General features: G+C 43.5%; 1 protein-coding gene across 3 annotated transcripts; it reads left to right on the top strand.

Annotated features, from left to right (window-relative positions):
• LOC120727777 (TSC22 domain family protein 2-like) lies at positions 1-22,379 on the top strand. Of its 3 annotated transcripts, XM_040022265.1 has the most exons (4): positions 1-2,580; positions 12,575-12,649; positions 20,183-20,234; positions 20,389-22,379. In XM_040022265.1, exons 1-4 carry the CDS (start codon positions 725-727, stop codon positions 20,746-20,748), a joined length of 2,343 nt encoding a protein of 780 aa, XP_039878199.1. In that variant the 5' UTR covers positions 1-724; the 3' UTR covers positions 20,749-22,379. The 3 variants fall into 3 exon arrangements, with proteins under 3 accessions (XP_039878199.1, XP_039878200.1, XP_039878201.1); XM_040022266.1 differs by lacking the exon at positions 12,575-12,649 and having other exon boundaries at positions 2-2,580; XM_040022267.1 differs by lacking the exons at positions 12,575-12,649; positions 20,183-20,234; positions 20,389-22,379 and adding an exon at positions 4,337-4,894 and having other exon boundaries at positions 2-2,580.
• Positions 22,380-24,321: the final 1,942 nt, after the last annotated feature.

The following is a 24,321-nucleotide window of genomic DNA, read 5'->3' as shown; positions in this document are numbered from 1 at the left end:
TTTGCGCTCACTACCTACCCACGATGCAGCGCGGTCGCACACAACATAGCCATCTTGTCAAGAGTGACTGAGTGAGGGAGGCAACTGTAGACGCTGTTTAGAATATCATTTGTTTTTTTTTTATTAACGCGTCATATTTAAGAGCCCCTTTCTCCCTCGACCGTAGTCAGCGACGGAGTGAGTGTCGACAACGAATGACTTTGAGCTGGTGAAGCGAGAGGCTACGCAGCGCCGCTTTCGGGAGGATGTCTCACATACTTGTTCCGACGTAGGGGGAGTGTGCAGCAGCCAGTTGGCTTGAATTGTTAGCTAGCTCAGTGAGTGGAGGGCTACGGGCCCTCCTCAGCTTAAAGTAGCCCCTACAGCTGGGCAGCCCACTCTGCGACAACGGCCGTTCGACAACTGGACAACCGGGACATTAGCGGGCCGAAAGCCGCGGATCGGTCACCGCACGGGCTGTTGGTAATAGTGTCTGAAGCCCTGCTGCTGGACAAGACGACACGAAGTGTGGCATTGCGTTATGAGCTCTTGAAACGCAACAGGAGTCCGAGAGAGGAAGAGGATGGCGCAGATACATCTTGATTACAGTTAGGTAGGCTAAAAGGAAAACTAGCTCCAGGTCTGCTGCTTATTATGCTCTAAGCTTTTAAAAGCTGCAGCCAGCTCGCCCCTTTTTGACTGAGGATAAACATAGCCATACGGGACTTGGATTCAGGCTGTCAATATGTCGAAAATGCCGGCCAAGAAAAAGAGCTGCTTTCAGATCACAAGTGTGACTCAGGCCCAGGTGGCGGCTGTAGGTGCCGCCGACGACACGGAGAGTCTGGACGATCCAGACGAGTCACGGACTGAGGACGTGTCGTCGGAAATCTACGACATGCCACGGGCTGATTATGAGCCTGCGTGTGACATAAGTTCATCCGAAGAAGCTCTGAATAATGTTGTGGAGCCAGAGGCGGTCGGAGTGATGCCACCATCAAGCGTACCTCATGCCAGTCAGCTGTCAGCGCTGTCAAGCAATCCCTCTGGGGATTTCAGAAAAGTGGGAGTGTCTGGTTCGAGTCAAGGTGGTCAGCAAGCACCGGGGATTGGCGCTGGGGCTGGTTTACCCCTTATCACTCAGGCTGGGCCAGTGCAGCAGCAGCAGCCTGCTTCTGCAGCCAGCGCTGGGCCAGCGAGTGCGTCAGTGAACACATCCCAACCTGCTGCAGTGCCCAGTTCAGCTCCACCTCCTGCCACCTCCACGGTGAGTTGCTCCTCGCGGTTCAGGGTCATTAAACTTGATCATGGTACTGGAGAACCGTTTCGGCGAGGCAGGTGGACGTGCACGGAGTTTTATGAGAAGGACTCTGAGAGCTCTGTTGTTGGTCGGACTGTGGATAGCATGAGACATGCCAACACAACACTGGACCCTGCTGCAGACAGAGACAGTGGGCTCGGGCTTACAGGAGGATCTGCCGCAACCTCAACAACGCCCTCGAGTCATGGCTTGGGCTCCATGGCGGACTCTTCTCTCTCTTCTAGTCGTGTGCACTCGGTGGAGGCGCAGCCACCGCAGCAGCAAATCCACCATCAAAACTACAGCGCCCGCCAACAAGGTGTGAGTGGGTCGGTCACGCACAGTTCTTTCTCCAGGCCTACAGCTGTTCCGGCTCAGCCAGCAGTGGCAGGTCTGCAGCCTCTTGTTCCACAGAACCTGCTGCCTGTCGAGCAAAACGGCCCACCTCAATCCGGTGTCCTCATACAGAAGTCTCCCATCATGCCTCCCTCTGTCCAACCAAGTCCTTACCCTCCTCAGCAGCAGCAGCAGCAACAACAGCTTCCTGTGGGCCAGCACCTGGCCGGCCAATCACCTGGACTGATGCAGAACCAGGCAGAGTACTATCAGCAGCACCACTCTGCACCCCTGCCACCAGGGCTTGCCTCAGGCCAGCCCCACCCAGTGTCCAGCCAGGGACAAGGACCCATTTCGGTGATGCCTACAGCCTCTGGAGGGACATCTGCGCCAAGTCAGGTTGTAGATGTTTCTGGAGCAGCAGTAGGAGGAGTACTTCTACCTGCTGGACAGCCAGCTCCAACTGTCTTGCAGCAGCAGACTGTAGGGATGGGAGCTGCTGGAGGCCCCGTATTGGTTGGTGGATCTGCTCTGAAGCAGCAGACTGTGAATCTTTATGCCACCGCTGGACAGCCTCAACCCCACGGCCACCCTCCATCCTCTGGTGTACAAAACGTGCCTGCCATTGCAGTGAGTTCCAGTGTGCCCCCCACTGTGCCCACTGTTGTGCCCAGTGCCTCCAGTGCAGCAAAGCCAAATGTGACAACCCCGAGTTTGCCTCCAGGTCAGATAGCCCACAGCAACACTGCAGGGGCTTTGGGGCCACAGGGCCTCCCAGTGACTGCATTTGGTCAGGTGGAAGTTGGTGGTGGGAGGAAGTCAGATGGAATCATCAACATACAGTCTCCAGTTGTCTCTGTGAAGGAACCAGCGAAGCCCTTCATGCCTGAGAGCCTGCAGCTCACCACTCCGACTGTCAACAGCATATTTGCAATCCACATACCTGTCGACGGGGAGGAGGACAGGTAATATATTTCCAAGTCTTTATATTAATATCCCTATCCCTGTTAAGCTTCACATCATCACTGCTGATCCTCTCTAAAACTACCCATAATGAACACAGCTCAAAAAATCACAATGACCATGCAAGGACTAAACATGCTTAATTTATTCCACAGCAGGGGAGAAGTTTGTCACACGTTTAGCCATTTGCAGAAAGATGAAAAGCCGTAACAAACAGCAGCACTGTGTGCTTGTTAATACGGACAGGGTTTTCCCCGTAGTTTCAGGGAGGTATTGAGGAAGGGGAGTATGACGAGGAAGAGAGTAGTGGCGCACAGGAAGGAAATATGTTTGCTGTTTTAATATTGGGGCCTAAAGCAGTCAGTGGAGTGTAGCACACTTCCCCAGCACAAGCAACAACTTGTTAAATACACATGGCTCCTGTATCACAGTGACTCTGTGACTCCTTGTGTGTAAGGGTGTGTGTGTGTGTACGTGTGGGTCTCCAGCTTTTACTCCAGCTATCACCCTCTAGGACAGTGTGTGAGGTGATGGCCTTGGCTGCAAACCTCACAGATGTTTTGCTGGTTGCTACTATGTGTAAGGTTAGTTCAGTGTTCAGTTAGCCAGGCTAACTGTGGCTGCACTGCACATGTACAGCAGATTTTATTAAGTCAGGCCCTGTTTTAGAAAATCCGTTCTGATACAAACATAATGAAGAGTATTTTATTTTTTAAATGCATTTTTGGGGGGGCATTGCTACAGTTAGCCCCACCAGGTACTGCTCACTAAAAATGTTTAGAGACGTTTTGGGCATTTACATTGTTAAATTTGTGATGTACTGTCTTCCACTCATGTGGTGTCACATAAGGAGTCTCTTTGTAAGCAAATGTCATCTACAAAAGATATCACAATTGCGCATGATTTGATTTGTGAACTAAAAAAATAGGAGTACGTGAAGTTTGCATCTCTTCCAGAAATGATCTTTCTCTCAGTAGTAGATGGCACACATGAGCGGAAATGATTTAAAGCCTGAAATCTCTCAGTGGTTTCCATTTACAGTCTTAGAGATGTACCAGAATGTAGACCAGACAGGATACGCAGCCTGCAGAGCACTGGCACTACTTTCTTTCTTCCTCTCGAGCTGTATGTTGAAGTGTCAGTTTGTAATGTGCACTTCAAGGAAGTTTAAAGTGCTTCGATGACTTCTGTCATTTCTGTGACTGGCTTTTATTTTGTTTTATTTTTTAAAAATCCTTTATTTGTTTACATTTTGGCACTTATAAATCATTTTTGAATTATTTATGGATGTTATTTCTAAATGGACATTGGAGATTATCTTACTAGATACTGATGAGTCCGTGTCACACAATAACATAAATACATTTGCACAGATATCACTCATGACATCGAGAACAATTTATTTTCTTGATGCAAATGATTGCAATTGGACTCAAAAAGCCTTCCAAACGCTTTAGCTGCCACTATGAGACATACATGTCAGCTTTTGACTCATATAAGCATGTCCAACCAGCAAGTCAAATCATACAACTTAAGATTTGTTTTATCAGTCTCACGCAGTATCTCTGCAGTATGTGTCCATCCTGAAAGTCTTTCGCACCCTGAGAGGGAGATGAGCTTCGCAGGTTTATATTCAGCTCTTCACTTGATCTGTTTAAGTTGTAATGACCACAGGCCAGTTATTTTGAGTGCACTTTTTTTAATATCAGGTGACATTTCAAAGGTTATTAATGTCTGTGATAATGTCACTCTCTTCAGGCGCTGGATTTTTGGAGCACCTATAGTTTGCTTGTGAGAAGACCGAGCTCCCAGGGTGATAAGAGCGGGGGTCTCTTACGACAGCCAAGCACTATCGGACACTGAGCAGTAGTCTTTCCACTGTGCCCCTGTTTTGCCGATAAGAGACCTCACAAAGGGGCGTGTCAACCAACTGTGCGTTGTCACGCAATGGCCTCTTTCTTTTGCAATGCAAGTTTAGGCTAAATTACCCTGTTCTGTTTAGAGCCTTTGGACAGGAGCAAACATACATGTTTCATAGTAAGGGTTCACACTCATCTGTAAGTCATTCAAAACACCGGCTAGCGTACTGCTCTCTGTTGGTGTGGTCAGCATGCTGTCTGCCCCTCTGACTGACAGAAGAGGCATGACAGTTGCTCACGTACAGATGAAGTGTTGAATGACATTCCTTTACTGCAGCAACTGAGTTAAGCACAGAAGAGGAGGAAGAAGTTGCGTACTGAAACCTGCTGTGCCTCTCTTTAGTAGGCATTTTAGCTATGCCTGGCACACCTCCCTCCCCTAGCTTAAAAAAAAAAACATGTTTACATTCTTAATTTCTACATTTCTACTACACTGTTTGTTTCTCTCCATACTCATGTGTCACAAAACGAGAAAATTCATGCTCATTAAACTTTCTCTTTTTTTCTGTAGACACAAATTAGGCTTTTTATTGCCAAATAAACAGACTGTAGCATAAGTTTGAAAAAAGTGAGACCTTTCCCGACTCTCTTGGTTGACTCACCCTGTGGAGTGCCTGCTGTATGAGGTATTTTGGACAGATTTTTGCACAAAACTCACTCCCTAGTGCCTATCCTCAGTGCTTTCTCTTCCTCTCCCAGCAGTAACAGTGAGCAGCGCTAGCTAATGGTAGCTCAGAAATGATAAGGCCACTATGGAATAAGTCATTCATTTCAACAAAAGGCAGGGTGTAACTGTCCAGTTACAGTGCCAATTCACATCAATCGCTGCTGCAATGCACTTTATTTAGTAAGATCCTACAATATTACAAAAACCCAACAATCAGACGACCCCCTGTTAGCACTTGCCGAAAGTGGGAAGTAGGGCTGTGCGATATGACCAAAATCTCATATCCCGATATAAGAATTATATCGTCCTGATAACGATATAAATCACAAAAATGTAACATTTTCTGTAAATTCTGTGAATCTCGGGCAGCTCGACTTGCGGGAAGTGTTTCCAGTTGCGCGTCATGTAGCTGGAGTCGAGTGTTTTAACCGATGCATGAAACTATACATTTTTAGACATAAGTTGTAACAGCCGCCGTTTTCTTTGTATTTATTACACGGCGTGCTGCGGGGGAAAAGCCTGTTCTAACGTTTGAGTCTAAGGTTTATTTTTTTAGCACCTGACGGCTCTTTTTTTACTTCTCATCTGTAAATAATCTGCTCTTTCACGTGATTCAGTTTATTTTGAAAAGTCTCAACAGGATCTTGAGCTTTATTGTGAAAGGTTTATGTGGAACATAAACAAGCGGACACGCGATGGCGTTACCGTCGTTGTTGCTAACCACAATGCATAAAAACAGGCGCTTGTCCGTCTGTAGTGTGGTTATATTAAATATGAGAGAAAGAGAGAACTTTAAGAAATGAATATAGCCACTACAGTGACCATCAAAACGATGAAAAAATATTGCTGTAAACAGTTTATTTTGCGACACCACGAAACAAACGATAGTGTAAAATGAAATGATAGACGTTTTTATATCGTTATCCAATATATATTGAGCAGCCCTAGTGGGAAGGAAAATTTCCCTTTGAAACAGGAAGAAATCTCTGGCGAAACCAGGCTTGAGCAGGGGAAGCCATCCAGCCCGACCAGTTGAGGGTTGGGGGAAAGAAGAGAGCAGAGCAAAACAAGATGAAGACATTCACAAGGTGGTTTTCAGTATAGTAACGTATACTTCTTTGTGACTAATGTCACACTGGCGATTGACAGCAACTATTCACCAACTGGTCATGGAATACACATGTTTGTTTAGGTACAGGTGGTTACCAGGGGGGCACTGATTGACCTCTAGGTCAGCATGACTGGGGCTTAGCAGTCAGTTTCACTGTGACTATAATCAGGGACTACACGTCTTTCCTGACCTGTAGTTACCACTGATTGTTGATGGGTTTGACTGGGGCCTTAGCCATCTTAATATATCCATTTGTACTAGATATGTGTAACATGTATACAAAAGTTCAGGGTCTTTTGTATGTATGATTTTTATGCATGCAGTTCATTAAAGGTTTTATTAGTAATGGCAGCTTTCTTTCTTATGCTGAGTGTTAATATCAAGTGTCTTAATAACACCTCCCAATAAAACATGCATTACATAGTATTTATTGCATCTTTTAAAGGGTTATAGACTTCATAGTGCAGAAACTGGAAAGACTCTTACATTTGTCCATAGCTTCCTTCCCCCATTTAGTTTTGCTCACAAGTAATTAAAATAAAACAATGGCTATATATACTAGAGACTGAAGATGCTGTTCTCATTTTTAGAATATGGTTTTCTCAGCTTAATGTTTCCCAGATGGCTTCAACAACCGAAAGCATAAAACAACATTTCTGGATTGCCATAATGTCTTTGCCGTACTCACAGAGGGGGGGATGGCTGCTATTTTGCAAACTCATCATAAATGTATTGCAACTGAAGTCTGTATGTAATTGAGCCTCATGCTGGGGGGGGGGTATGGTTTATTGTCCTCACATAACGGGAGCTTATGTAAGATCAGACTCCTTAGGAGGTAGGAGAGAGGAGGGGAGTCCAGGTTTGCGATATAGTTACTGCCACAGTGAATTGAGAGACTGTGCTCGTGTGGGTGGATAAGAGGTGTGTCTTTAAGGGGATGGCTGGACTCCATGAGCGCTTGCGTATGTGTGCACAAGTATCCATGCTGGGGGTGGACGTGGATAAGAACTGCTTATTCATTTTTAGTCATAGTGGAAGTGGTAGCTCTGTGTGTGAGAGTGAGTGTGACACAGAGACAGCATGTACCACAGGGTCTTTCCCTCCCATCGCTGACCTCTCCTCTAACTGCTGTATCCTGTTTTCAGTCACAGTCGCTCACACTGCTCTCCACCTTCTATTCATTTAATATTCCTTAGCTGACTCCCTGCTTCCGCACTGGGGCTCCCTGGTCATATCATATGACATTTGGTGGGTACATTTTATCCACAGTGCCTCACTGAGGTACAAGTCAACACTTTTATAAAAAAAAAAAATCAGACATCTTTGGCTTTGATTGGAATGAAAGTTTTTAATCTGCCTTTCGGCTGTAATACCCTTTGAGCTGTACAGCAGCGAGCAGTAGATCTACAAGTATCTTTATTTGCATTTAACAGCAATGTAATACTCTCTTTTTCTGGCTGTAAATATTGAAATGGAGCCTCAGCTTTAGGTGTGTGTTTCTGTGTGCACTAGTCAAGTTCTTCCTCTATGACCCCAGCCTAATCTCAGCCTTTGAGTTATTTTTATAAAAGAAGGGTGTATTGTTCTAGTTTGACCGGCACTATTAGTCAGTATGTCTGTAGGTTTTGCTGCAGTCATCCACCCCTCCACCCCAGGTGTAGAGGCTCAGAATCCATGTTGACAGGTTGTGTTTTTGTTTCTTTTTTTCTTTGAGACCAGTGGGATTATCTGAAACAATGCAACTGTCTTCTTATGTCAGTCTCACCGGTGTAGAAAGAAGGCTAGCATGTGACTCGGGCGTGCAAAATGTCAGTTTTATGTGTGCAGCCATTAGAGAAGCAGGCATGTACGGATTAAAAAGAACTGATAAGATTGGAGGGGTTGTGTATTTTGGACTCAGTTTTTAATTTGCATCCCACCTGAAGCTCTTCATTTTTCTCACAAGCAGAACAGCTTCACCAAGTTGGTCCGGTGTTTAACTGGGGATGTGCTGTACTGTGTTATAGATAAGCTTAGCTCACAGTGTTCTTTTTATCTTGCTTGTGGAAAGCAAAACATTAACAAGTGACACAATAATTGAAAAAGTCTTTAAGCAGTTTTGTTCTTTGGTCAATTAAATACCAGCTTCTTTTAGCCCAAGTCTTTTAATCTACACATATATCTATTCACTGCTGCTGTCAGTTATTTTCCACTACATACAATTTAGTTTTCATGTTTTCCTGTGCCTGCATGGGCTTCCTCTGGGTGCTCTGTCTCTGGGCTGTGGAAGGAAACCATACTTGTTGGGTTAATTGGTGATTCTAAAGTGTGTGTAAGCTTGTCTCTCTCTATGATTGGCAACCTGTCCAGGTGTACCCCGCCTCTCAAACCTAAGCTGAATAAGTGGTTCAGAAACTGGATACATGAACTGTACAATCCACTTTAAGATCTACGCATATGGGATATGTTTAGATACTCGGAAGGCTCCATCCAATACCAGGAACTAGACTCTGGAACTAAAAGTTGTTTTATTTTTTAATGTGCTATTTCCTCGCATCTCTAAAAGTAGCTTGATAAAAGCAGATTTAAAAGTGTTCGGTTACTCTTGGGGGAGTGCCCTAAAAGGAGTGACATTTTGGGGAACTATAGGCCAAGATCAAAAAAATGCAACTACCTAGTTTTGCTATGCTAAACATGAGGTTATAAATTAGTTTGAACGCTAAAATCCAGGTTTCCAGTCTCCTCTGGTAGCTCTGCTGTAATCGTGCAGTTGCTCTGGGTCCTTCTTGCGCTCCATCTCCCTTGACTACAACCTAAAACCTGCTGAAAGAAATCTCACGAGGCCACTGAAATCTAAATAGTTTTGACCTACTTGTGCTGTGTGGCAGATATATGGATTTTGCTGAAAACCTGATTCCTCATGTGCACCAACAATGAGAGCTTTCAACAGCCCCTTATAGCCTCTCCCTCTTCTTTGTGCACAACTTGCCTCCAGATTACTCTACCTTTCCACTTAGTACCAACACTACCAGTTTGTTAGTGATCCCTCAGCCCCCTTTTTATAAACTCAAACACTCTCTATCCATCCAATGGCCATGTTTTTGATGGAGGGTAGAAAGGGGATGATTTGCACTGCAAACAGAAGAGCAAACTTCCCCACCTTTGTAAAACTCTGTAGCTCATTTGGCCCCGGTTTGAAGTTTTGGTGCTTCTGCTGTGAGGGGGACCTTGAGTGAACCATGCCGCCTCTGCAACACCTTGACTGGAGAGGAAAATATCTAGGTTGACACCTTTTGTAGTCTTCGTGTTTCCCTCTCACACTTTTGCTCTTTGATATTTTCTCCTCCTGCACTTCTGCATGCTCTCGCTCTCCAACTCAAGCTTCCTACCCCGCTCCCCCTTTGCTTCATCACTTAAGGCTGTTGTGGGTTTTTCACATGCTCAGCTACTTAGCAAGGTTATTAAGAGGTTCAACACCGTGACCTAAACCTGCAAACCACTGGTTTGCAGAAACAAGGGGGGGGGGGGGGGAGATTAAAAAAAAATAAAAAAAATCCATGTGTCATGCCCCAGCTTAATGTGTGACATCAACCAGCAAAAATGCATCCAGGAGTTATTTTCAGATTATTTTCTGCTGCCTGGTCATACATTAGCTTTAGGGTCGTCTCGAGCAAAGCCTGAGCATGTGCAACCTTCTCTTTTTTCGATCAGGTAACCTTGGGATCTCAGAGAGTGGTTAAAAAAAAAAGGGGGGGGGTATTTTCATTGTGTGTGCACATCTGTTGGGTTATGTGTTCCCTCCTTTTGTATGACACACACACACACACACACACACACACACACACACACACACACACACACACACACACACACACACACACACACACACACACACTCTGGATTTTGGGGTTTATGGAGGAGGCCGCATGTTCTCAGCTGCTGAACACGGTGACTGTCTGGTTTACAAAGAGCAGCTTTCATAAAGGGATATTGACATGTTGCATTTTAGACTGACAAAGACAGCCTTTGAGAGTCGAGTGTTTGCTACTTGAAGACAGAGAATGATGACTCTTCTGGGTCTTACCTCATTCATCAAGAGGCTACCCAACTCCAAGTCATCTGACCTTGTTGATTTCAGTCGATACAGGACTTGTGCAGAGCTTTAGCCTTGAAAAACTGAGGTTTTCCTGTGGAGGCGTGCCTGGCACACGTGTGTGGGTATGTGTGTACAGAGATTTGCAGGCCACAAAGTAATATTAAGCAGAGCCAGAGCTAGTGAGAGTGTTAAGTCATGAGGTAATGTGACAAAGGCAGTTTGTGCCAGAAATTTCTAGGAAAAGAGCCTTGGCTGCTATAATATCCACACACATGCTGTAAATCTACACTTTACTGTGCGTGTGTGTGCACGTGCAGTCAGTGCGCATTTGTGTTAGTGTGAATGTGAGAAAGAAGCAGTCTTAAAATGCACAGACTGAGAGTAAATGAAGTATATCTGTGTGTCTGTGTGTTGGGATTGGGGGGGGGGGTACGGGGATTTCCTTTGCCTTCCCCTCATGCATGTGTTGTTAGAACACAGTGTACTTGTAGCTAGTCACCAGGAATATGGGGGGTAAAGTGAAATTGAGTAATGTGATTGTATTTGACTCAAATTAACCAGGAATTGATCAGGAAAAAGATCCAGCTTCATCCTCATCAATACCAATATTTGATCATGTAAAAAAAAAAAATCAATATTCTGTCATATCAGCCGATTATTTATTTATTTATTTATTTATTTATTTATTTAGACACAAACTGTTAACAGGTTCTTCTAAAAATTGCCCATCTCTGCTCGGTTACAGTCGTTTTTGTGGCATTTCAAACACGTCTTGACATGAGGAAATTTGTAGAGTGCCCCCTGGTGGGCTGTCTGTGCAGTATCCATACGCCTGACATGATTGAAGGGTGTTTCTCGCATCTCTTTTTTGCATTTTTAAATGTTCATTTATTGGCCATTGTAAATGCAGATACAGATAACATCAGCCCAGCAATAAAGCAGTTGTGCTCGTGTATTTGTGTGTCTATAAAATTTGTTGTTTTTTTGTTTTTTTTCTAAGGTTCTTAAAAACATTTTTTAAAGGTCTTCCCACCAGCAGAATTTGAAAACTGCTTTCTAGTGTCATTAGCCATAAATACCACTCTGTTCACTGGGAATCCCTGCCATTCTTGGAAGATGCTCACCATTCCCGTCACATCTACTCTCCTACGGCTGCATTGCTAAAGATAAATTGGCCAAACGTTTGGTGTCTGTCAATATCCTCCATTTGGAAAGATACTGGCCTGTTAGCAACTGCAAGGACATTTATCAGTGTCAGTTGCAGATTGTGTCACGTTAATTTTACACTGGATATATGTTCAAAGATAATGTGAGAAGAAGCTAAGCAACTAACAGATATTTATTTAAATTAACATTTTAGCATTTTGCACTTCCCTTATTTCTGATCTGCAGCGTAGCAAGTAGTCATGTGTTTCTTTGTTGTTTGTGTTTTTGTTTGTCAGTGGTAGTTGGCAGAAAACATTTGAGTGCATTCTGGCAATAGAAACTGCATTGTCAGGTTTTTATTGGCTCAGAATCGTCTCCAGGAGATGCTTATGTAAGCAAGGATAGTCTGCTTAATGTGGTCTGTTACCTTGTTACTCAAAAATCTGTTTTATTTAGTTATTTTAGGGTTTTTTGAGAAATACAGATGTCTGTTCTGCTTGCCTAAATGAAGCCCCGATTTAAAAAAGGCTATTTAAAAATGCTAATTTTCCTAATTATTCCAAAACCTTTGTTATATATCATCAAGGAAAAGCATATATATTTTTGAACTAGAAGTAGTTGCGCAAGTCATTTGAGTTTAAAATATATGAAATATTCTTACCATCCCTCGTCCGTACATGCACAATTCTGCAGTGACGTTCAAATATCCAAGACAAATGATATTTACTTGTGTGTGTGTGTGTGTGAGTACAAGTTGAGGGTGAAATCAGGGAGTACAACTGAGTGATCAGCATGTTGACGGTTAAAAGCTGGAGAGAGGTCCTTAATGTGTTTGAAGCTGTCCCCACCTTTGAACATAACTTCCTGTGTTTAATTGAAGACCTCAGACCTTTGCTTTACTCTCTTTGAATCTTCCCATTAAGACTAAGAGCCTTAACTCTAGTCATGTTTACTGCTAGAGAGTTTTGAAGATGTGTGAGAAAGCATTTGTAGGAGTCAAACTTGAGTCTGTTTTCACTGTCGCAGCTCTTCACTCTGTCTCTGTCTCTTCTCTCTTCCCTGAATGCGGTTGACACAGGAATCCCTCCAAGGCTTTCTACCAGGCCTTCCAGTCTGGCAGCAGATTAAGAGACTCAAAGGCGCACATTGATAGGTACAGTACTGGATTGGTCCGGGCAGGCCTGCAAGAGTTTAACATTGTGTGTGCAGTGTTCAGTAGCAGCGAGCTTTGCTTTTTCCACGTGCATGGATTGAGTTTGGAAACGAAGCCTGGCTGCAAGCGCAGGATTAGCCAGTAGATTTCTCAACCGGCATCTCTTCGCTCTCTGTTATTTATTTATTTTTCCCACTGCTTCTCACTAGCAAATTAACGCAGTCTCCTTTTAAGATGTCATATATTGTGTGTGTCACTTAAAAATGTGGTTTTGTTTACTGCCTGGGTGTTATTTTCATAGGTTTGGCCACCAACAATAATATATAATAATGGAACAGAGTCCAATAGGGCAGGCGAGCGATCAGTTAATCGGATTATAAACAAGTTTAACTCGTTGATTAAAAAAATATTGTTAAACTATCTGACCAGTATTTTCAGTCCTACACTGATGAATTGTTTGATTATAAATCTGTTGACCAATTAAAGGTCTTCGTGGGGGACGTTGAAATTTTCCAGTCGGCCACTATTAATCCAACAGCTGACTGTGTTTCGTAGTGCAAACTCTAGGATAGTCTGGTAGTGTACACACTTGTTGATCACAGGAATGGAGATGTCCACACTGTAGCCTTCTTCTGTAATGCTAAAGAGCAATATTGTGCTCTCAAACGTCAAATACATCTAACAGCGCTTGACACTTCTTAATGTCATTCGGTTTAAAGTATTGTGAAGTGACAACAAAGAACATGAAACAACTCGATCAGAGCAGTTCTGCAGACTGATAGGACTTTTAAGCTGATGTTCATGGTTTAAACATGCATACAGTTTGTGTAAAGCAGTAAACTGGTCTGGTGGCTCAGAGATGACTCCCTGTTCAGCGAAGTTTTTTTTTTTTTTTTTTTTTTTTTAATTCTTAGAAAGTGCCTCAAACTATGAAAACAATCCAATGAAAATACTTTAAACTTGTTGTTTCAGCTTTAAAGTGGCTAAAAAAGGCGTGAAGAGTGTGTGCATGCTCTCTGCAACACTGGATTTAAATATGAACCTGAGTAAAGCCAGGTTTCTAGTGCGCTCTTTCTGCACTCTTTCCTGCCAAATGGTTTTTTATTCACGGTTACATTTTAAATTCATCATGAAATGATTCATTTCCTACATGACAGCGAGGTAAGTAGATGGCGTAGCGAGACAATCGGAGGGGCGAACATTTTTCTGATGCCATTTACAAAAATGAAAAGAGAAGCACATGAAACCATATCTCAGTGACAGGAAATGAAACTGTTTTAGAGAAATATACAGCTGACACACAACCAGCCGCTGAGGAACTACTCGCTCACACACATGCACGCACACACACACTTTCATGCACGCACATATACAGTAATGTCAGCCCTTTTGGCGCCTTAGCTGCTTTGATTTAAATTTGAAAAGATAGATCAACGTTGTGGTGGTGTTATCCAGAGTGTAATGCTGCGTGGCGTGCACGTGATTTCTACTCTTGGCTGAAGGCAGCAGCAGTGTAAGATGGCACAAATGTTTCGCCCCATGCATTCTTTTTTTTTTTCTTTTTTTCTTTTTTTCTTTCTTTTCTTTTTTTTCTTTTGGAGCGCCGTTGTTGTGGATACATTGTCCCATCAAGGACTGCTTTTGTTTCCTTGGATGCAAAGATAACCAAAGTTTTGTTTGATAGATTTGGGCGATGGCCGTTTGACACGTGATCCGTCTCTTTTATACGGTTGCTTTGGGATGATGTGTGAGGCGACCAGATGAAGTCGTAGAGAGTGAAAAATGAATATCCTGAAGGTCTTTTTTTTTCACCCGTGTGTTGGAAATGATGACACCCATCCGCTGGAATAAGACCACATGGTCTGCTATATCATAGCATCATTCCTGCATTTCTTTTTGTATAGAAGTGAAACCAGCCGTTTCATGTTTGTTTACAGAGAACTGCCTCATCTATACTTCCCTAACATATGTAACCCTACCATAACTCTGCTTTGTACTTTAAAGCAGCGGTCCCCAACCTTTTTTGCGCCACGGACCGGTTTATGCCCGACAATATTTTCATGGACCGGCCTTTAAGGTGTCGCGGATAAATACAACAAAATAAAACTAGTACCGGTACCGAAAAAAAGATTTATTTATAACACACGTGAAAAGACCCAGGAAAACAGAGTTGACGATATAAACGATGACAAAATAACGCTGAAAACCGATTTAAAAACCCTGAAAACCATACATTTCAGACCTGAGCCTCAACTCTCGCGGCCCGGTACCAAACAACTCACGGACCGGTATCGGTCCGAGGCCCGGGGGTTGGGGACCGCTGCTTTAAAGGGCCGTTTACATATGAAGCACTCAGGCCAAAGACGGTCAGCAACATAATTTAGGAGGGTTCAGAGTAAACTTCTTAACTTCTTGGCAAGTGATTGACGTGACTACCAATGACCGCGATTGACATATGAGGGGGTGGTAGAGGGTTACCCAGCCAACCAGAGCCTTTTATGTCAGTCGTAAGGGCGATGGTGGAAATGCTTCCTGTGTGGAGGCCTGTTTAACCTGAAAAACCTCCCCAAAGTAGATCTACATCAGTTGTATAGGAAATTCACCCATTTGATCATCTCCATGGGTCACATGTTCCCAACAGAAGAACGCATGTAGGGTCGCCTCTGTCTCCTGCCAGGTTTTTCATTTTGTTTACTTTTTTCTTTAATATATTTTTATATTTCCAGAAGAATCTGTTTTAGAAGAGCTTAAAGGCAAGGCACCTATTGACCCCTGTCAGACCTGTGGGTGTATTATACAGATATTAGGGTAAACACACTGATACATTTGACAATATCAACCTTGTTGAGTTATCAGCAAATAGAACGACATTTACAGATAAAGAGAGCAACAAAAACCGGATGTCTTAAAAAGAAAAACATCTCGTCAGCTGTCAATTTTTTTTAATTTATTTATTTTTTTATTTTTTTAAATATCAGACCTGGTTCAGAATATTTACACTTCCTGGTATCATTATCCATTCATGACCCAATATGTGTTCATTTATTTTTGCATGCTGCCAAAATCGATCAACACTTTTAAAAATGTTGTTAACCACCAAGCCAAATAAAGCCCGTCAGCTTTCTTGGGTAATAAATATATACTGCTGCTTCATAATTACACCAAAGCCATGCTCGAGTTTTGAGGCTTGCTGTTTGGTTATAATTATAGCACTTCCTCATTTTGTTCTCTGTGGCGGACTGCCTTCCTACAGACACAGCTGTCTAATGTAACTGTGGAAGTTCACAGGTCTGTGATAAAAATGAAAGTAAATATTTGTGTGGTTGCAGTACCAAGCTGCTTAGAAAGAGAACACAGATTTCCCCCTTTAAATTGGGGGCATCTTGCGGGCATGACACGAGAATATTGTCCCGTGCACCTGTTGTCCTTGGGCACGTGATCGGCCTCGACTTCACCCCCCAAGCTCTAAACTTGTATCATCATGTCTCTTTTTTTTTTTTTTTGCTAATGTTGCTGAAGGAAACTTAGTGGTCTTAAATATGGCAGCAGTTCTTTCAGGGAGAAGGAATGACAACTATTTGATGTGCAGATGACTTATGCATGCCCGCCGCTCCACTTGCCCTGGTGCTAGTAAACCTCTCTAGCTCTAATGGACTTTTTATTGGCATTCCTGTTTTACAGCTAGCACTGTAAGGGAAACTGCAAACTTCTGCCGGGAGCTTATAAACTTCAGTCCTGTTGGTGTAGAAGGTGAAGTTTACAGGAGCGATCGGTTGTATAATCAGCGGCAGAGTAAGTTCAGACCCTCGTTAGCATGCCGTTACATCTGAGCCCAGCCTTTAGGCCTCCGGGATTTGACCCCACATACATCAGCGGTCGTACAGTGCTCGCTTTGTAATGCTGTCGAAACGGAGGAGGCGGCTCCGCCGAGCATTTAACGTGATTTGGTTCAAAGTCAGGCGCTCAGACTAGTTCTTGGCTTTCACAGGAGCTCTAGAGACTTAAACAAGATCATGTGTGTCAGCAGAGCTCGTACCAGTGCTCCAAAACACTACTGATGGTGCAGTTCCCAAAAACCAAAAATCCCCTCCCTCCCTCCCTCAGTGCCAGTTGTTCTTGGAAGTGTTACTTTGAATACCAGATGGTCTCCTAATATGGTTTTGACTTGTTGTGAGAGTTTTGTTTTTTTGTTTAGTTTTTATACACGCCTGCTTCAGTCTGTATGTCCAGTCATAGTCGAGAGGAGCTGCCCAAACCATCATGACTTAATAGAATCATATTTACCCGCTTGTTCTGACAGACTCTTAATAAAGGTTGATTGTATTATTGATGTTTTCCAGTCTCCATAGTTACAGTTTGCTGGCTTGTCACATGTTTCCCCTGACAGTGCACATGGGGTTTTTTAGAGTTTTCCCAGCCGTCTTATTCTCTGATTTGATTACAATAGTCTCAACCCAGCTCTCTGAAACCAGCTGGAGGAAACCCCAGGAGAAAATGCTTCATACCCCCCTGCTTTAATTACAATGAGGTCATTTAAAGGCACTACAGAGGAGTATCACATTTAACCTTGGATTACAGTAGAGCTGAAACCAGGCTGGAAGTTAATCTGTAGCAGTTTTGATAGAATTTGCACAATATGGTCCCCTCCATTAACAATTGTTCTGCCATGTGAGTTGTCACATGAGGGTTGGACCCAGGTTTCCACCCTAACTGTAGATTTATCCAGAAATATGGAAATCTACTGTATCCTGTATAATCCACAAAGCATCTGGCCTTAGCTGTGAACATCTGTCCTCGTTTTCCTGTCTCATCCCCGTCACATTTACAGTTTTTCACATCTTGATGAAACCTTATGAGGCCTCAGTTTTATCAACTTGACTTGCTTTTCTTTTAAGAGATTATATCGGCTCTTCTTATTTTGTCTTTGGCTGGTCCAAGCTGGTCCAATTCAAATCCTGCCGTTTGTCTTTCTCAAAAGTAGAACTTCATGCGTGGGTATAAGCAAACTTTGGGCTCTAACAGATTCAAACAAGCCTGTATTTATACATGTGCAGCTGCAGAGTGTGATCCTGTTATTAGCAGAGCATGTTTTTGTTTGCTGTACTATCTGAAAACCACTGGTGAAGCAACAAGGGTGTAACCCAGCGAGTCCATTAAGGCTCAGTATTTTATAGACTGAGAGATTCCTCTAGGCACAGGCCTATTGAAAACTCCTGTTAGGGAGGAAAGCTATAGGAGGTCCTGAGCGCGGCACCCCGTCTAAATTAAAGACACGTTTGGTACTGGGTGAAGCTGATGTTCTTTTCATTGTTTAAAGTGTTTTGGTTGTATAAGCACTCATGGTGGGGGTCACATAATGTCTGAGGGAACGACATAAAGAGACGTTAATGAGCGAGTGCTGAATTGTATTTCGTGAAGTGATGGGCGTGATCTGCGCCTCTAGCCATGATGGCACCATGTGCATCTTGTTCATAACATCTGCATTTTTTTTTTCCCCGTCATTGTGTGACATGCTGGCTTGGAAGTGGTGTTTGACATTATCATATCTGGCAGTGACCAGAGGTAGGAGTGGAGGACAGGGGTGTGAGTGACGGTGTTTCCCAGCAGCAGGAGTATGGGGAACATTCCTTCCACAATACAGCCTGCTGATAAAGATCATCCGAGTCTTTCTGCCGGCCTCTCACACCCACACTAGTTACATGTAGAGGAACAGAACAACAGTAGGAGTCTACATGTATTTGAAGGCACCTTAGTACTGCGTGGTGGCAATGATTTTTTTCATACTTTTTGTTGCAGGTGTAAATCTGCATCTTATTACAGCTGAACTGATCCTTTTGTTTGTTTATGAGATCAGGAATCTTACTAAGACACTAAGTGATAATTAAAAATTAAAACACTGCTATAATAAGATTTTTCACCAAAGTACAGAGTTAGAAGATATGCAGCTGGACAGCTAAGCTCACCATGTCCCCCTGGTGGAGGAAGTATGTAATAACATCTTACTGATTTCTTAAAGTGCTAATTTCTACTTTCTGTATTTATATTGTTTGACTCAGCTAGAGCAGGTTTGCATTTTTTAGTTTCACCATTTTCAGCTCCTCTTAAGGATGAGGCCAACTTTGATTGGTTCCCTCCCACAAACAGCCAGACCTGTTTATGCCTCTCATATGGCACAGAGCTCACCTCATTATTAGAAACTTTAAACATCATTAACTGAATATATAAGAAATAGAAATAAATTCCTTATTTGGTTACTTATTCTTATCACTGATCACCGGGATAACTTCAGTGATAGTAATGTCTGTAAATCAATCCACAGTTAAATAATTCAGCGATATTTCGAATGTTCTCAATAAACCAGTATATATGTTTACTCCCATGAGCAAGATGGAAGATATTAAAAAAAGTTAATGGAACAAACGTGGATGGGGGAGGTGAATCCCAGAGGAAAACTGGGTTATTGTGCAGCTGTTGCACATATTCTGCAGACACAGCATATGCCTGCTTATAGCTGCCTCTGTAACATTTGGATGTAACAGTGGGGGATAATCGGTTTGATCAGCAAGTATAGCTTGCAGTGGATCAAAATTATATTTTAAAGCACGTTCCACCTCGGCCATTTAACTTTCACCCGTAGCCCTGCCGAGTACAGTCGCTGCACTTATCAGTCACTATGAAGCCATAAGATCCAGAAATAATTTCAGACATGTGTCCCCACCTCCTTCAGCTCCTCGCACTTCTCCTCCCATCGGCTCGTGTTTCATTATTCTAAATGCGGTCACAGTTGCCCAGCTAAACCGCCTCCGGTAGGCACCGATGACCTTCTGTGCGCTGCTACCGGTGGAGCTCCAGCAGCGCCATGCCGTGCACGTTTTCCTACAAACCACCGGGCTGCCCCGGGGACCCGACCCGGCTCGCGAGCTGCGATCCGCTGCCCTCCTACCGCACACGCCGCACGTAAGAGCGCCGCTCCTCCTCCCCGCGTGGTTGTAGCTGTGTCTTCACGTTGTAATGGATTTACAGGAGTCAGACTAAATAGCGCTTAATCATAGCTACACATTGATGTGAATCTGAGTGCATGAATATTTGTTTCCAGCGGTGGGGTTAGCTGGCAGCTGCCTTTTGGAGATTTATCCGCACGGTCCAGTCATCATGGCTGTTAAACAAACGGATGCATCATTCAAACAAACTTGAGCCTGTTGCCGGGGCCCGGTCTCGTGTCATTTCTCCTGTAGGTGGCCAGGCGTAGATGTGAGAGTGGTGACTGGTGCTTTTGTGTGATCTGACCTAGATGCCTGAGGCGCCTTGTTTGACTGGTCGAGCACCAATGTGTCATCTGGTTTCGCTTTTTATCTGGGGTTCTGCTTTATTTCAAGTTGGATTAGTATTTGTGTCCATTTCAATAGAAGTCAGTATTTTCCATGTTTCCGATGTGTTTGGGAACACAAAAGCAGGAAGAAGTCAAATATAGAAAGTAATCATGATGCGATTGTTTGTGTAACTGTACTTTATCGGTCTTTTCTTTTTTTGCAGTGCCTCTGGAACCAATGTTGTTGCCATTGATAATAAAATTGAACAGGCTATGGTGAGTATTCATTTTACCACTAATCATATATGCTTCTCTTTTAAATTAAAAGCTTAGGAATGAGTTCAATGTAGAGAGTGTATACATGTAATAAGATAATGGCTCCTACCACTGGTTAGTTCCCACTTCATGTTTCCCCCCTGCTCTCCTTCAGGACCTGGTGAAAAGCCATCTGATGTATGCAGTGCGCGAAGAGGTGGAGGTCTTAAAGGAGCAGATCAAGGAGCTGTACGAGAGGAACTCTGTGTTGGAGAGGGAGAACGCCGTGCTGAAATCTCTGGCCAACAGCGAGCAGCTGTCTCAGCTGTCCACCCAGTCGACCAGCAGCTCGGGCGCCGCGGCTTCTCAACCAGGACTCAGCCAGCCTCAGCAGCAAGCCCAGCCGCCGCTTCAAGTTCAGCCTCCGTCGCAGTCGCACCCCCAGCTTCAGCACCACCCCCAACCCCAGCAGCTCCAGACTCAGCCGCAGCTCGATCCCAGCCAACAACTGCAACCCAACGTCACCTCTGCTTGAAAGCGCATCAAAAACCAACAAAAGAAAAGCAGAACAGCATCTTCTCTACAACTTATTACAATTAGTGTATGTGAAATTTAAAAAGAACTTCTTAGCCACCAGCTTGACCACAAAGAGTACAGTGCTTCTGTGCGAGTGTGTGTGTGTGTGTCAGAGTGAGGAAGCAAGACTGTGAATTGGTGTTAGAATGTGTGCGTGTATGCATCTGTACTGTGGGCCTTTCCAGTGTTAATGCAATCATCAAGAGTGCAACAGACGGACTGAGACAAAGTGTTCAGAGTAGAGTCGGGGAAGGTTGAGGGTTTTTTGTTTTGTCTTTTTGGTTCTTTTGTTTTTTCCATTTTGGCTGTATTCCCAGATTGGTTAACAGCTGGGCTTGTAGAGAGGATGTCTTTTCTTGGACCGGGCCCGAGCCAAACCAACCTGTGACCTGACCCGAAACCAGTAGTTGTTGTTGTGGAAAGCGAGGGGTTTGCCGGACAGATGGGGAGTGATTGTCAAAAAGAGAGCGATTATTTTTTTAAATGAGATGATTGAAGGGGAGGGGTATTTTTAGCCTTGCCGTTTCATGTTGTAAAGAAAAAACTGGGAGTGTTTTGGGTTTTGTTTTTTTTTTTGTTTTTTGTGTCCTCCTCCTCCTCCCTCTTCCTCGGAGCGCCACGCCGCTGCCGTTACTAAGTCCAACTCTTGCATCACTCTTTTGAGTTCTACTGTTAATTGTTTTTATTTATTACAGGGCTGCTATTTTTCATAAATGAACAATTTAAACAACAAAACCTATTTAACAGGAGCCCAACGACTTGTTTCCTCTCTTGCTTTTTTTTTCCCCAGTGTTTGAACAGATTGGCCACACATCCCAGACAACAGCTTTATATATTTGTGAAATGCCGACAAACAGAGAAAAATTCTGACAAATGTTTAACACTAACCCAGATTTTTAAGGCTGCAACTGCCAATTCGTAGCTCAAGTCCAGATCCAGTTTGAGTGTATATTTTTGTATAGCATGATGGACTTTTACCCACCGATATCAAATCTTAAGGCCTCCGGTGAAAATTTGATAGGCAAAGGTGAATTAGTATTGCCACGTCCCCTCACTCACTCACATTTTAGTTCTCCATTGGTTTTCCTGAAGCGGGGTAGGTGGGTGGGGGCACGGGCACGGTGGCAGTAGTGAAAAAACGTACTTTGTAACCAAAGATCCAAAGCTGTGTAAATTTATTTTGAAATGCACACACACCTTTTTCTTTTTCTTTTTTTTCTTTTTTCCCTTGGTTCTCATTTGTTACTTCCTCCTTCACAGAATATTTTTGTTGCTGTTCAGCATGTTCTGCATGATCTGTAATCTTCAAACCACTTTCTTACCTCATTTTTATTCAGCACTCTTATTGTAAGATAGTCTGTGAACAGTGTAAATGGGGACGTGGGAGAGGGTGGGGTGGGAGGTGGGGAGGGTAATGATGCGCAACAGCGAGCGGAGTAAAATAACCTAGTGTTACCGACACTAGTCACAGCAAAATGAAGTGAGCCATGTTTTGTTCGTTTAAATGGTGTTTGAATTTCATATGCCAATAGTTTTGTTACATTGCAAAATTTTAATGTATTTAAATAAAAGCAATATTCAGATTCCAAACGTGTCTCACCTTTTTGTTCAAAAGTTTAGTGTTTCTGTGTTTGTATGAATAAACAATCTTTTGAATGTGTCCCCAAGTGCAGTCACAAAAACCATCAAGCGCTACGATGAAACTGGCTCACACAAGGACCTACCAGGAGAGGAAGACCAAGAATCACCTCTGCTGCTGAGGATGCATTCATCTGGGTCACCAGCCTCACAAATCGCAAGTTAACAGCACAGATTAGAGCCCAGATAAATGCCACACAGAGTTCCAGTAGCAGACACATCTGTACAGCAGCTGTTCAGAGGAGACTGAGTGAATCAGGCCTTTATTCAATTCAATTTTATTTATACAGCGCCAAATCACAACAGTTGCCTCAAGGCGCTTTATATTGTACAGTAGATCATACAATAATAGATTCAGAGAAAACCCAACAATCATATGACCCCCTATGAGCAAGCACTTTGGCGACAGTGGGAAGGAAAAACTCCCTTTTAACAGGAAGAAACCTCCAGCAGAACCAGGCTCAGGGAGGGGCGGGGCCACCTGCTGCGACCGGTTGGGGTGAAAGATTTAAAAAAAAAAAAAAAGAAAAGAAAAAGGATGAAAGACATGCTGTGGAAGAAAGACAGAGATTAATAACAGGTATGATTCAATGCAGAGAGGTCTATTAATACATAGTGAGTGAGAAAGGTGACTGGAAAGGAAAAACTCAATGCATCATGGGAATCCCCCGGCAGCCTACGTCTATTGCAGCATAACTAAGGGAGGATTCAGGGTCACCTGGTCCAGCCCTAACTATATGCTTTAGCAAAAAGGAAAGTTTTAAGCCTAATCTTGAAAGTAGAGATAGTGTCTGTCTCCCGAATCCAAACTGGAAGCTGGTTCCACAGAAGAGGGGCCTGAAAACTGAAGGCTTTGCCTCCCATTCTACTTTTAAATACTCTAGGAACAACAAGTAGGCCTGCAGAGCGAGAGCGAAGCGCTCTAATAGGGTGATATGGTACTACAAGGTCATTAAGATAAGATGGGGCCTGATTATTTAAGACCTTGTATGTGAGGAGCAGGATTTTGAATTAAATTCTGGATTTAACAGGAAGCCAATGAAGGGAAGCCAAAACAGGAGAAATCTGCTCTCTCTTTCTAGTCCCTGTCAGGACTCTTGCTGCAGCATTTTGTATTAGCTGAAGGCTTTTCAGTGAGTTTTTAGGACATCCTGATAATAATGAAATACAGTCGTCCAGCCTGGAAGTAATAAATGCATGAACTAGTTTTTCAGCGTCACTCTGAGACAGGATATTTCTAACCTTAGAGATGTTGCGCAAATGGAAGAACGCAGTCTTACATATTTGTTTAATATGTGCGTTGAAGGACATGTCCTGGTCAAAAATGACTCCAAGGTTCCTCACAGCGTTACTGGGGGCCAAGGTAATGCCATCCAGAGTAAGAATCTGGTTGGATACCATATTTCTAATATTTTCAGGGCCGAGTAAAAACAAATGGTCAAAGAGCTGCTGAGAAACCACTACTAAGGAAAAGGAACGAGCAGAAGAGATTTGTTTGGGCCGAGAAACACAAGGAATGGTCACTGGACCAGTGGAAATCTGTGCTTTGGAAATTAGTCCAAATTTAAAATCTTTGGTTCCACCCACCATGTCATTGTGCAATGTAGAAAAGGTGAATAGATATTCTCTACATGCACGGTTCCCATCGTGAAGCATGGAGGAGGAGGTGTGATGGTGCTTTGCTGTTGGGGGATTTCTTCAAAATTAAAGACACACTGAACCAGCATGGCTACCACAGCGTCCTGCAGTGACACGCCATCTCATCCGGTTTGCATTTAGTTTGACCATCATTTATTTTTCAACAGGACACTGACCCCAAACACACCTCCAGGCTGTGTAAGGGCTATTTGACCAAGAAGGAGAGTGACTGAGCGCTGCGCCGTATGGCCTCCAC

Source organism: Simochromis diagramma, unplaced genomic scaffold (assembly GCF_900408965.1).
Source record: "Simochromis diagramma unplaced genomic scaffold, fSimDia1.1 OVJJ01000205.1, whole genome shotgun sequence".
Lineage (NCBI taxonomy): Eukaryota > Metazoa > Chordata > Actinopteri > Cichliformes > Cichlidae > Simochromis > Simochromis diagramma.
This window is presented reverse-complemented; position numbering and strand designations above follow the sequence as displayed.